Source organism: Scyliorhinus canicula, chromosome 1 (genome assembly GCF_902713615.1).
Source record: "Scyliorhinus canicula chromosome 1, sScyCan1.1, whole genome shotgun sequence".
NCBI classification, from domain to species: Eukaryota; Metazoa; Chordata; class Chondrichthyes; order Carcharhiniformes; family Scyliorhinidae; genus Scyliorhinus; species Scyliorhinus canicula.
The window spans coordinates 43,226,162-43,240,552 of record NC_052146.1 but is presented as its reverse complement, the minus strand read 5'-3'; the positions used below and the strand labels follow the sequence as shown (position 1 = coordinate 43,240,552).

The following is a 14,391-nucleotide window of genomic DNA, read 5'->3' as shown; positions in this document are numbered from 1 at the left end:
CACAAGTGAATACAAATATATATAATGATCTTCGTTTGTTTCTGTTTTCAGTGGTATTTCTCTTTTGTAACTTGGATTTTTCATTGATTGTTTTTGCTTTGTATTATGCGTGGTTATGCAACTTAATATTTAACTTGCGAACGGAAATATGTAACCAAATGCAAAAACCAATAAAAACATTTTAAAAATAATCTAAGCAGGAATTTCTGTGTGACACTTGAGCAACGACGGACCAGAAAGTTGTGCATTCTATGCAGTTTTTATGCTGTTAATCTTTGTCAATAAATGAGTTCATTCTTTGACAGGACACCTGAAAATGGATTGCAATGGGACTGACTAAATGGAAGGAGTTGTGATAGAATGAAAATTGAGGAATCTAATAATTGGGAACACTGTAAATAGATTTTTATGTAAGTGGGTAACAATAGGAACTAAAATTTCAGGAGTTAAAGCACAGAAGGTAAAAGTTCAAAAGAGATGAGGATGAATTTCACACTTGGATTCTAAAAGTGAGTTCATATAAGAAATGTCATTAGGAGAGACCTCCTAAGAAAGATTAGTAGTTCTGATAACAAACGATCAAAAGAAAAAACATTGTATCAGTGGCAGAGTTCATCCTCTCCAGTGAGCGGAACTGAACAGCGCTGGTCCAAGATCACAATCACATATATGAAGTTGTGTTCACTCCAAATAGGCCAATAACCTGGGAATCCTATTTGAACTGCCAGTTTCTGTTCTAAACCATAAGTCATAAGACACGGGAGCTGAATTAGGCCATTCCGCCCATTTAGTCTGCTTCACCATTCAATTATGGCTGATGGGTTTCTCATCCCCATTTTCTTGCCTTCGCCCCATAATCCTTGACCCCCCTTATTAATCAAGAAACTATCTATCTCTGTTTTAAAGACACACAGTAACTTGTCCTCCACGGCCTTCTATAGCAGTGAGTTCCATAGATTCACCACCCTTCTGAAGAAATTCCCTCCCTTCAGTCTGAGGCTGTGCCCTTGGATTCTAGTTTCTCCTACTCGTGGAGACATCTTCATGTCGACTCTATCTAGGCCTCTCGGTATTCTGTAAGTTTTAATGAAATCAAATATTTGTTTAATTAGTACAACAAGACTGGAACCGTCATCACTGGCCTTCACTTCATTCCCCTCATTATATCAAATTGCAAACAATGCAGCTAGTAACTGGGGTTTTGAAGACCCTAGCATTTATAGTACAAACATAATTAGCTTTATAATGTAATAGTCTCACTGGCAAAATGAGTTGTTTTGATATTGCTGATCTATTAGACTGGCACAAGTTCAATTATGCTCCCCTGTGCTGACACTGCATTGTTTGTTCTGCTGGTTACTAGTAATAGAACTCAGTTTATTATTTTTAAAAAATAAATTTAGTGTACCCAATTAATTCTTTTTTCCAATTAAGGGGCAATTTATTGTGTTCAATCCACCTATCCTGCACATCTTTGGGTTATGGGGGCGAAACCCACGCAAACACGGGGAGAATGTGCAAACTCCAAACGAACCTGGGACCTCGGCGCGTGAGGCAGCAGGGCTAACTCACTGCGCCACCGTGCTGCCCTTAACTCAGTTTATTATTAAGTGTATTAAAAATGTTAATACCTTATTTATAATATAGCTTCATATGTCTTTCTGTAGGTTGGTGGTACAAAAGCAGGAGTGGTGCGCTTCCTGGGAGAGACTGACTTTGCCAAAGGGGAATGGTGTGGAGTGGAACTGGATGAACCCCTTGGAAAGAATGATGGAGCTGTGGCTGGCACCAGGTTTGTTTTGGATGATGTGCACTGTTTAGATTAGAATCCTTTGAAAACATGTCATTTTGAACTTTTGAATAAAACTTTTGAATTAATAATGTTTGAATTGTTTTTCTTTACATATGTGAGGCGATGTTTGTGATGGGATAGAGAGGTGCTGATTGTTGACTGTGGTAAAAACCGTATTACATTAGGCAGTGTTAATGAGCAACAGTTCAGCAAGTTCTACAGAACCACATAGAAGAAAGGAGGCAAATAATATATTATAATTTTCTAAGTGTGTGTGTGGGGGGGGGGGGGGGGGGGGGGGGGGGAGAGAGAATAATTGGAGGTGGCAAAAGTAAATAAATAATACCACATCAATTTTATGTATGAGATTTTCTTGGGGGTGGGGGACAAACTTAAGTTTTAGCAAGATTAAATAGTAGCTTTGAGACCTGCATCCGTTAATATAATTTTTACCTTGAGTCACTCGTTGGATATGTTGCTGCAAAGTATCACAATGGGCTAATAACTCTCATTTACATTACTCCATTATTCACCCTACCCTCTTTAGATACATTTTCATTAAATCAATTGAATGTGCCGCAAAATACACAGACATCAGCAAGTCCCAACATAAAGGTTTTTTAAAACCATGCCTAAATTGAATCTTGCTATCGCTGTGCTTCAAGCAATGTTTTCTGGTGCATTGGTTTTTTAAAAAAAAACAGGATTTTGCAAAATTGCCTTAAGATTCATTCTGTGTACAGATGATGGACTTTTTGAAAGAAATAAGTTGCATTTATATAGTTCCTTTCATGACCTCAGGATGTCCCAGAGCACTTCACAACCACTGAACTCTTGAACTGTAGTCACTTGTAATGTGGGGAAATGCAATCAGTTTCCATGCCATAGTGTCCCACAAGCAACAATGAGACGAGTGGAAAGTTAAATAATTTTAGTCCTATTTTTGGGAAGGAAATGTTAGCCAGGGTGGAAGGAGAATCTTCCCTACTTTTTTTTCATGCACAGTGTTATGGGGTGTTTTATTTCCACCCATGGCATTTATGACCTGGGTTTAATATCTCAGCTGAAAGACAGAACCTCTCAGTAGGATATTCCCTCAGTACTGCACTGAAGTGTCAGATATAAATTGGTGCTTCAGTCCTGGAGTAGGCTTGACTCATAAGTTTCAGTCTCAAAAGGCAAGGGTGGTACCGCTGATACATGGCTGACAATTTGCTTGGAATACGGATATTGATCGGTAAGCCACATTCAAATGAGTTACTGAGCACAGATCTGAGACATGAGTGAACAAGCAAGTATGGTAAATTACACAGTCAATGCTTTAAAAAAAAAAAAAAAAAAAAATTATACCCCTGGGCACAGACATTCTGGGGATCTGCAAAATAATGTGAAACTAATCTTGATGCAAGCCAGGAGGTGAGAATGAATTACAGAAAACATCACCTAGAATAGAAAAACTTTTCAGTAAGCAGCAGATACACTCATCTCACTATTATCTGTAAGGAAATAACTGTTTTAAAGACATTAGGAAGAAACTTTTTACATGCAGCAATTTCATATTATGAGTACTTTATTTGAAGGAGAGAGTCTGTGAAAACGGATCTATTTGATTGAGGGTCCTTTGAGACAACTAGTTCAGTTAGTGACAAAACGGTATCAATAACAATGGTTTCACCAATTGGTGTGCCCAGCTTCACTGTCAATTGTTATTCTGTTGATTTATTTCTAATTCATGTTAGAGCTTTTTTCACAAGAATGAAGAGTGATGCAAGGATTGCCTCTATTATATAGGCCATTGTTGGCATTAGCCTGATCTTTAATGGGGTAGCATTAAGTAAGTTTAGAAAGGTTGATGGCACAAATTTTAAAAGAAAAATTTAAAAAAGAATACTTTTTACTTTTTGTCAGATATTTTCAATGCCAGACAAAATATGGTCTGTTTGCACCAGTTCATAAGGTTACCAAAATTGGATTTCCCTCAACGACACCAGCTAAAGCCAAGACAACAGTACGGAAAATGATGACAACTCCATCAAATCTCAAGCGCAGTCCTAGTGCATCATCGATCAGCTCTTTGAGCTCCATAGCATCTTCTATAAGTGGTAGACCTAGTCGTTCAGGATTGGTAAGGAATCACATTAATGTTAAAATCTGTTTAACCTGTCTTTGTCAACTTGTGAAATGTTGTCTCAGATATAGTCATAAAAAACAGGCCATCTCTTGTAGTACTGTATATGGGGAGTCAGTTTAAGGCCAGATTAGGGAGGGGCAAAGAAAGAAGTAGGAAGTGCAGAGGAAAGGAAAGGGTAAGGACAAGGGAGGGGGCATGGAAGGGCTGGACAAGAAGGAAGGAGGGGGGTAAGGATGGGACAAGGGCCTGGGGTATTGAAAGATGATTTGTGAAGAGGGGGGAAATAGAGAGAGTAGAGAATGGCAAAAGGAAGATATGGAAGACAGAGGAAAAGGGTGTATGGGAAAGCAGAGAGGGAGGGACAAATAGGGAATAGAAGAGGGGAGAAATGGGAAGAGCAGGGGAAAAGGAAGAAGGATGCATGGGAAACCAGAGGAGGAAGAGAAAATGTGGATTTTTCTCAGCAGATATTGAGGAAGAATCTACCATTTTCCTCAGAGGTGATGGGCTGGGGAATTACTTTTGATTCTGTAGGGATGAAGAGAGGTCATTGACTTGAAGGGCAAGTGGAAAGAGTGAGAGAGCGGATCAAGGAACAGAAATGAAGAAGTGAAATGGCAGTGACAGAAAAGAAAATTGCCATAAGGATGGGAGAATATCTGGGTGCTGTTATTCTATCAACCAGGGGAGAGAACTGGTTATATTTTACTTCCATTTGGATGGAGGTTGTCACCAAATAATTCAATTAGTTCAAATTCCAAATGAGTCATTCCTTGTTGTCTCTTACAGTCCAAGTCACAAATCATGAACTTTTAAATTCTTTGCTTTGCAGTAGATGGGATTTACGTGTATATCAAAAGTCAATGATTCGAAGGCTGCTTATGATCCTCGCTTTGGGGCATTCATTGACCATGTGTGCAGGAGATCTGATGTTCAGGTCCAGGAAGTAGCCCTTTTGTGATGTCTCTTGCAGTCCGTTACAAGTTAAATTCGGGAAGGCTGGTTGCCAATTTCTGTTCCAGGTTGGGGGAGGGATGGAAGATGCAGATGGATGCTCTCTGCAAAGAGGGAAGTGGATTTTCCCTCAGCGGAGGTTGGCTGCTTTGAATGGAGTGACAAGTTCTTCTTCAGGTGGAGGATGTGTTATCCTTCCTCAGTTTTAAACTGAAGTTGCTGGCAATTTGTGACTCAGCAGAGGTTTGAAGGGGTGTAAGAAAAGGCAAGGATAGGAGGAGTGAAGAAGAAAGGTGGAGAGGAGGAAGATTTCCCTTATTGTCGCAGAAAGAGGTGGTTCCATAATACTTTTGCTTCAACAGTCTGAGTGGTTGGTGGGGAAGGTAGCAGGGCTTGGTTGCCACAGTCAATTTGAGGATCAGTTGTTGGGGGCGGGGTGGCTGGGGGGTAGGTGGGAGCAGACAGTTTGTAATTGTCGTCTGTGATTTCTTCGCCATTTTGCAGTGCATCTTGCAATTAATGGGAATTCACTTTGCCAATCGTGTTGCTGCTTTTTAAGTTTGGCACTGTAAATTCCTTTTGACCGATCTTCTGAAATATGACACCTTGCATTCTGTCTGTTGTGCTACGGTTGGCAGCGGCTGGTCGTACTTGCCTTTATGACCACTCGATTAAATTGATTCTTTGCATTCACCCTATTGTTCCTCTATCTCATTCCAATATTGTGTATGGACTTTTAATGTTTTCCTCATTTTGTTTTGGTTTATTTTATTGTTTATGCTGTGTTGTTCCCAGGGTAGACGATTAACATCACTTGGTTGATCCTGTGGTGTAACATTAGACAATATAATGTTATGCTTACAGTGCCATCTACAGTTGCAATACCCGTGGCAGGTTGTAGTTATTAAAACAATACCAAATGTTTCTTTACTTGCCCACAATAATGCTTTTAAATTGTCCCTCCCTAGAATAGTTACATACTTTTTCCGGTTCAATGCTCTGAAGTTTTAAACCTCAATAAAAGTGAACTCTACTGTTCTTTACTAGAACAAATGCCTATCTATTTCTCAGGTCAGACGTGACCATGGTGATTTTTCTGTCTTTTTTTTCCTTGTCTGTTCAGTACACTTTTAAACCAGCAAGGCAATAGAGCATTTGTTTCACCCACTCAGCTAAACTATTGGAGAGATGATCACAATACCGGAGAGGGGAAAAGTGGATAAAAATGAATTTTCCGAATCATCTGCAATAACTAGTATATGTTAACTTTAATGACTCAGATGCTGAACTCTCTTTCTCAGCTAACCGAAACATCCTCGCGTTATGCAAGAAAAATTTCTGGCACCACTGCATTACAAGAGGCTTTAAAGGAAAAACAGCAGCACATTGAGCAGCTCCTGGCTGAACGAGACCTGGAAAGAGCAGAGGTTGCAAAAGCAACTAGCCATGTGGGAGAAGTTGAACAGGAACTCACATTACTTCGGACAGGCCATGAACAGGTAAGAACATACTCAAACTGTGAGCTTAATTGCCTTTATGTGCATTTATAGAAATTAGGTGGGGCACCACTAGAATCAGAAGCTATAGATATGATGAGGAATAATATGCTATTGAGAGAGCCTTTTGGATTAGATCTATTTATAGTTTTTAAGTAAAAATGTTTGTAAGCCTCTTTCTTAAGAGGGAATACTGTTTTTTGACCAGTAATATCATTGCCAGAATCAGGTGTAACTGGATCTCCATTCAAACCTATCTTAATTTCTACCATTAAGTAATGTAGAGATCAGCATCTTTTCCATCCTTGGCACAAAAATTAGTTATTTATAATAATATAACCTAGTTTCCACTAAATAATTCACATGATCAGGTCTTTTACAGCCAGGTTAGCAGTAAGGGCATTTTGGTCTTCCATAAATTTACACACCCACTGGCGCAAGGGAATGATTTTTCTGTGAAATGTTCTTCATCTTTCTTGAAGGGAATGCTTTTGATTCCTAAGAAAGCAATAAGCCATATGCCCCTGAGAAAACAATGGGGAGCATGAATGCATTAGAAATGTTTCTGAAGATAAAATCAACATTTTGGGTCAGCAGGGTGGCACAATGGTTAGCACTGCTGTTTCATAGTGCCAAGGACCCGGGTTCAATTCCGACTGTGGGTGACTGTGTGGAGCTTGCACGTTCTCCTCGTGTCTGCGTGGGTTTCCTCCGGGTGCTCCGGTTTCCTCCCACAGCCCAAAGGTGTGCAGGTTAGGTGGATTGGCCATGATAAATTGCATCTTGGTGTCCAAAGATTAGGTGGGGTTATGGGTTTGTTGGTAGTGGACCGAGGTAGAGTCTACTTTCAAAGGGTTGGTGCAGACTCGATGGGCCAAATGGCTTCCTTCTGCACAGTAGCGATTCTGTTCTATGACATTGGATTTCACTTTTCTGAAATAATTCATCTTGGCCACCATTTCTTGAAGGGAATGTATCCACTTGTTTCTTTGTAATGTTGCAATTTGAGATTGGCATTCATTAGAAAACTTTCCACAGCCAAAATTTGAGAGTATTTTATTTTAAAGTGTGAACGTTTTGATTTCTTATATCTTTAACTCATCACAAGCTTAGGCAGGCCTGGCACCATCTGTGAAGAGTGAAAGAATTCAGGCAGCGTGGTGGCACAGTGGGTAGCACTTCCGCCTCATGCTGCCGAGGTCCCGGGTTCGATCCCGGCTCTGGGTCACTGTCCGTGTGGAGTTTGCACATTCTCCCCGTGTTTGTGTGGGTTTCGCCCCCACAACCCAAAAATGTGCAGGGTAGGTCAATTGGCCACGCTAAATTGCCCTTTAATTGGAAAAAAAGAATTGGGTACTCTAACATTTTTTAAAGAAGAGTGAAAGAATTAATGGTTGAAGTCTGTACGACTTTCCATAAAATCCCTACACTGCAGAAGGAAGCCATTCGGACCATCGAGTCTGCACCACCCCTCTGAAAGAGTGCCCTACCCAAGCCCACTCTCCCACCCTAGCCCCATAACACCACTTGATCTTTAAGCGGCAATTTAGCATGACCAATCCACCTAACCTGCACATCTTTGGACTGTGGGGGGGAAACCGGAGCACCCAGCGGAAACCCACGCAGACACTGGGAGAACGTACAAACTCCACATAGACAGTCACCCAAGGCTGAAATTGAACCTGGGTCCCTGGTGCTAACCCAGGTTCAATTCCAGCCTTGGGTGATTGCCTGTGTGGAATGTTAACTTTGTTTTTCTCTCTCCACAGTTCCTACCAGACTGGTGCATTTTTCCAGGACTTCTGTGTTTATGTCCGATTTCCAGCATCCTCAGCATTTTGCTTTTGTTCTGTGCTTGACTAGTTACTTTCTTTAAATTTAAGTTTTAAACATCTTTTTTCATCATCCTTTTCTCAGTAATTCCAACTAATACTACGCATTACCGTGCAACCTTCCACACTTCGTGGGGTAACATGGTGTGTGTTGTAAAAGTCTCCATATATTAAGCGGTACTTGATTTGTTAGATGACTGGAACCTGTTTCATGTCTCGTTTCATGAAATATCAGGTAATCGCTACATTATACCTATGTGCTTGAGAAAAGCAATCTATATGAATAGTACAGTTGAAGATGTAGCCCTTCATTTGTTTTGACTTTATATGTATGAATGTAATCTCTACCACTGGTGCATGTTCATTTGAAACCAACCATCTTGTAGCAGAAGAGTTAGCGCAGTTATCATGCTAAATATACCACATTGACAGAAGTGATGATGGAATTTCTATCGTGATAAATTAAAAATCTCTATACAATGCCTTTAACAAAACAAAACCCATGGCACTTCACTGATGGGTGTAAGAGTACATTGTGTCAAGCCAGGAAGGGAGAGCACTCCTCTCTCTTCCCTTTTCTCCTCTCCCCAACCCTCAAACAATTTTCCTTGCATTGTGATTGCTACTAAGTAGGCTGTTCATTAATTGCAGTATATATGGGATGATAATCAATAGAGGCAACAATATTATTGCAACAATAGAATTTAGCACTCCATTAAGTTCCGTTTAACATCAATATATAGTCGCTCTTCCATATATGATTATATAATCTGTTAAATAGTAAATGTATAAATTCTTTTCATACATTAATTGTCATGATCATCATAAAAGTTCATTATACAAAGCGCGAGGTTGTAATATGTTGGGCCACAACACGCACACTAATGCAGGTTGCTTGTGGTCTCCCTGAGCGGATGTGTCATTGAAAGGCACAAAATACCTGATTGGGGGACCTGGCATTGGGAAGTCTGGTGCCCACTGAAAACCACCCCTCTGCCCTTATGGAACGCCATGACACCGACTCCATTAAAACGATCCTTCCATCACTGGGTCACTGTAATACTGGGCATCTAGAGGGTGTTGTTCTGGCAACAGCAGTGCTGCTGGCCTCTGATTGGCAGACAGCTTGGTGGACTGCACTCCCACCCTTGGGATCCCGATCCCATGGAATGGTTACCTCTGATAATTGCCAGGGCAGCACAGTGGTTACCACTGTGGCTTCACAGCGCCAGGTTCGATTTCCCCATTGCATCACTGTGCGGACTCTGCACGTTCTCCCCATGTCTGCATGGGTTTCCTCCAGGTGCTTTGGTTTCCTCCCACAGTCCAAAGACCGGCAGGTTAGGTAGACTGGACATGCTAACTTGCCCTTGGTGTCCAAAAAGGTGAGATGGGGCTATTGGGTTACGGGGGTAGAGTGGAAGTGAGGGCTTAATAGTGGGTTGGTGCAGACTCGATGAGCTAAATGGCCTCCTTCTGCATTATGTTCTATGTTGACATTTAATACCAGCAGGCCTTCCTGTAGAAGGCACTGTGGGTGTCTTGGGGTGGCACGGTGGCATGGGGCAGCATAGTGGTTAGCATTGCTGCCTCACATGGGGATGAGGAAAATATCAGCCATGATTGAATGGTGGAGCAGACCCGATGGGCCGAGTGGCCTAATTCTGCTCCTATGTCTTGTGGTCTCACAGCTCCAGGGACCCAAGTTCAATTCTGGCCGTGGGTGATTCTCTGTGTGGAGTTTGTACTTTCTCCCCGTGTCTGCACGGGTTTTCACTGGGTGCTCCAATTTCTTCCCACAGTCCCAAGATGTGCAGGCTAGGAGGATTAGCCATGTTAAATTGCCCCTTTGTGTCCAAAGGGTCAGTTGGGGTTACGGAGATAGGGTGGAAGAGTGGGTTTAAGTAGGGTGCTCCTTCCAAGGAACGGTGCAGACTCGATGGGCTGAATGGCCTCCTGCATTGTAAATTCTATGATTCTTAACAGGTCCCCACTAGCTCCATAAAATTTGCCCTCTGTTGTATCCCCAAGTTACTTGATCAACATCCGATAATGCAGTTGCCCACAATGTTAAAATTTCATTCATTTCATGCAGCATGTATTGGAGATGGAGACGAAAATGGACCAATTACGAGCACTGGTTGAGGCTGCTGATAGAGAGAAGGTGGAGCTGCTGAACCAGTTAGAAGAAGAAAAAAGGTACCAGTTACTAATATGAATTTCAACGTATTATCAATAATGTGACTCCTTTCTAAAAGTATATAAAATTATACTACAGATTTTAAAAGAAACTTCTGTATGGAATCATCATTGCTTTGTCAGTGAAATACAACTTCATTTGATATGACCCAGCTCAAAACTCTTGTTAGCCTTGAAACTACAAACAGTACTTTACAGCGGCAATTTTCTAATATTTTTGTACGAACTGAGAAGACTTGTCTTCTGAGTATAATTTTCTTCCTACTTTCCTTCCTACCTAATACTAAACATTCAAAATCTCCAGGATATGATCTTCTTTCTCCTTAATAGTGTGTTGATTGGCTCTTCCAGGAATTAGCTTTTTGTCTTTACCAACAGAAAAGTGGAAGACCTACAGTTCCGTGTTGAGGAAGAGTCCATTACCAAAGGAGATTTAGAGGTAAACAAACTACTGATTTGCAAAGAACTGGAACCAAAGACAATGACACTGTGGTTGAGAAGTTGATGGGACTTTGTATTAAAAAAAATTAGCCTCTAGTGCTTAAATATATGGAGTGCATTGACATTTAATGTTGCCAACATCTGTTGATAAAAAAGGGGTGAGAGGTTGTGAACAGTTTATATTAGTAGCTGATAACTTAATGGCAAATTGGGGCTTAAATATTTGAACATTTCAGATTAATTGCTATTGGGATGGTTGGGTTATTTGGCATGGTGCTTGTGGCTCGGTGCAGTGGTGGCAGAACATTGTTGATTGATTAATGGTTTACAAGCTGATCTTCTCACCAGAAGGGATCATAATAAATGATTTAACGTATTGGTGAAGCAAGTATTCTATCGAGGACAAAGGTTTATATTCTGTATGTGTTTAACAAGTTCTATTGCTGCTTCATAATTTCTTTATGTTCAACTTGGATATTCAAATATTTGGACATCTCATAAATATACAAACTATGCTTATAAAACTGGCAGCCTTTGGTTCATTGGTTCAGAATTAATTTGATTGGATGTCCTTCTGTTTATATTTTCCAATCTTAGTGATACTGGTATACGGCACAACATAGGGAGTTCTTCACTTTCTTTTAAATCTCTGAAAGTGTTTTCTTTTTCAAAACTGCATCAAGAAAATGAGGCAAGAAATAGAAAAGGCTTTGGGAAATTATCTTCAAAGTTAATTTGTGGTGAGTTTTTCAGGGAGTTTCCTGCCGGTTTTGTCAGCGAGTTCCCCACCACTTTTCAATGACACTTACTCAGATTTTGGGCTCCGGGGAGTTTCTCACTGGTTTAGGACACAGTTAAAAAAAAATTTTTAACACTGGGGAGCTGACCTCCGAGATCGGTACGTCATTTTGAAAGAGTTCCACGATCTCTAAGTGAGCTTGTAGGTCCCCCACACTCCACAATGTCACCCCTCTCACACATATGGACACTACCCCACATCCCCCAAGTGAGGAAACCCCACTCTAGGGGTCCCTCTCAGGCCCCCCAAGCCTTCTTACGGCATCTGGTTCTGCCCATTTGGGACGGGGTTCCGACTCCTCGTGGGACTTTGCACAATCTTGCGAGACGCGGAGCCTGTCAGGAGACCCACTGGAGGGCTTTCCCGAGATTCTCCCGTGTTGTGCTCTTGCTTGAGCGGAACGTGGCCGTAGAATTACGCCCATGGGTTCGCCATGCCTTTGCTTGAAATCTTCTAAGAGGTAACTGGGAACTGGTAAGATCTACCCACTGGATCTTATTTATGCGAATATTAAGGCATTTCATAAAGTTTCCTTTTCTCAGAAATAATAATAATCGATATTAGTGACACTGCAAAGAGGTTGCTGCGGAAATCCCCTAGTTGCCACACTACGGCACCTTTTCGGGCACACTGAGGGAGAATTCAGAATCTCCAACTTACCTAACATGTCCGTCTTCCGGAGGAAACCATCACGGGGAGAACGTGCTGACTCCGCGCAGATAGTGACCCAAGCCAGGAATCTAACCTGAGCCCCTGGTGCTTTGAAGCAACAGTGGTAACCACTGTGCTACCCAAGTCTGTAATGAGGTAGATTGTTTATGGACAGTTGAAAGTGAAGGCTTGGTGAGCCAAATGCTTCTATTCATTTACATGCATTTTAAGGCTTATTTAAAATAAAATGGAAGATTAATGTTATAAAAGGGGTGTGCAGATGTTTGAGCCATATTTGGCTAATTGTATATGTATTTTAGCTTTTGACTGCACCTGAATATTAAACACGATCCTTTAAATAGAAGCTTTACTTCAACATTATAACATATCTCCCAATTTAGTGAGGTGCTATTATGTCGCAAGGGTTGTTGAAGGATTTTGATACCTGCCTAGAATTACAACTTTGGATTTGAGGTCAAAAATGGCAACTGTGGGCTGCATGTGGTAGCACAGGGACTGGTGCTCTGAGGACCCAGGTTTGAATCCCAGCCCTGGGTCACTGTCCGTGTGGAGTTTGCACATTCTCCCCATGTCTGTGTGGGTTTCACCCCCACAACCCAAAATGTGCAGGTTCGGTGGACTGGCCCCTTAATTGGAGAAAAAATAATTGGGTACTCTAAATTTAAAAAAAATGGCAGCTGTGAAATAGATATTAGGTGGTTCGAGAAAAGCAAAGTGAAATTAAGCAAAAAGTAAAACAGAAGAATATAATTGAAATACTGCTATGAATTCTGCCTTTAACAACTTTTTGTACTCTTGAAAGTCAAGTTCAGATAACTTTTACCTGGGTATTGCCTGCTTTAATTGTAATGTTTTAAAAAATCAACTTCAATCATGATGCAAGATTATAGCATAGATAAATCTCAGAAATGTAGTGGTCGGACCATATTTGCTTTCATCAAAATTGAAATATTTTAATATCTAAACCGGATGTCAAAATCTTGAGAGACGATTTAAATATTGAATAGCATACAAATGGAAATTAATCACAATCATGTTTAAATTCAATATGAATTCTAGTCATTGAAAAAGACACAACCATTATAAACACGAGCATTTTTTGTAATGTGCTTAAATAATATTAGCATTGAATAAAAATAATCTGCCGAATATCTGCTGATTAGTTTCAATATATTTCTTGCACAAATTAATTTAATATTGAATTGATGTCAGAGACAGAAATGAGAAGAATTAGGACTTTGGAACAAGTTAAAGAAACTCTTTGAACCAAATCCTGCCAGTCTTACAGGAAACTTTGGATGTCTTCAAAAGCAGTGTTGATTAAATGTAGAATATTGTGATAATAAAGTTGAATGGTTCTGTACTTGATGTGCAGAAATCTGAAGTTTGTTTCAAAGCATCAATGTAGAAAGTGATATTGTTGTCTAAAAATATTGACCAAACTAAACTTAAGTGTAGTTATGAGTTGACAGCCTGTGAGTGATCACAATTAATAGATCGCTAATCTATGCATTAAGCATTACTTGATGATAAATTCCAATCCACCCAATAACCGATCCTTAGCATACTATTTGCATATAATTCAAAAATATATACTTTGTTTCCCCCACAATTCAGTGAATTTATGCAACAAGTAGCTGAGCCATGCCAATCGGGAATACCTCTGGTTTGATCTATGTACAAAGTTAGTTGATCTCAGATTGTGTGCTGCATTGGCCTTTTGGAAGGGACGAATTGTCCAGTTCCTTCTGCTGATTTCTATCCAGTGACTGACCATGAAAATCATTCCAGTGATGCACCATTTTTGCCTACTTTCAGCAGAGTTACTGGATAGAGATTAGGAGGGCAAACTGGTCAATTGTACTCCCAAAAGGGTAATGCGACACACGAGCTAACTTAGCTAACTCTATAGTTCATGGATCGGACCACAGATTGCTGCCTGAGACTTGCTGTAAAGCTTCATGCATGAATAATGTAAACCAAGTGAGGTATGCAGTGTGCTTCTGGCCCCATACTACAGTAAGAATAGAATTATTACTAAAAGGGAGGAAATAAATTTGGCAAGCAAAATAACT

At 40.5% G+C, this 14,391-nt stretch overlaps 1 protein-coding gene across 11 annotated transcripts in view; it reads left to right on the top strand.

Moving 5' to 3' along the window:
• clip1a (CAP-GLY domain containing linker protein 1a) overlaps positions 1–14,391 on the top strand; it is a 267,258-nt gene that overhangs the window by 122,025 nt on the left and 130,842 nt on the right. For all 11 annotated transcript variants that reach the window (XM_038789942.1, XM_038789934.1, XM_038789958.1 and 8 more), the window contains exons 4-8: positions 1,668–1,792; positions 3,701–3,917; positions 6,179–6,376; positions 10,301–10,404; positions 10,783–10,843. In XM_038789942.1, coding sequence (XP_038645870.1) covers positions 1,668–1,792; positions 3,701–3,917; positions 6,179–6,376; positions 10,301–10,404; positions 10,783–10,843 — 705 coding nt within the window. The remainder of the gene's footprint in view (positions 1–1,667; positions 1,793–3,700; positions 3,918–6,178; positions 6,377–10,300; positions 10,405–10,782; positions 10,844–14,391) is intronic.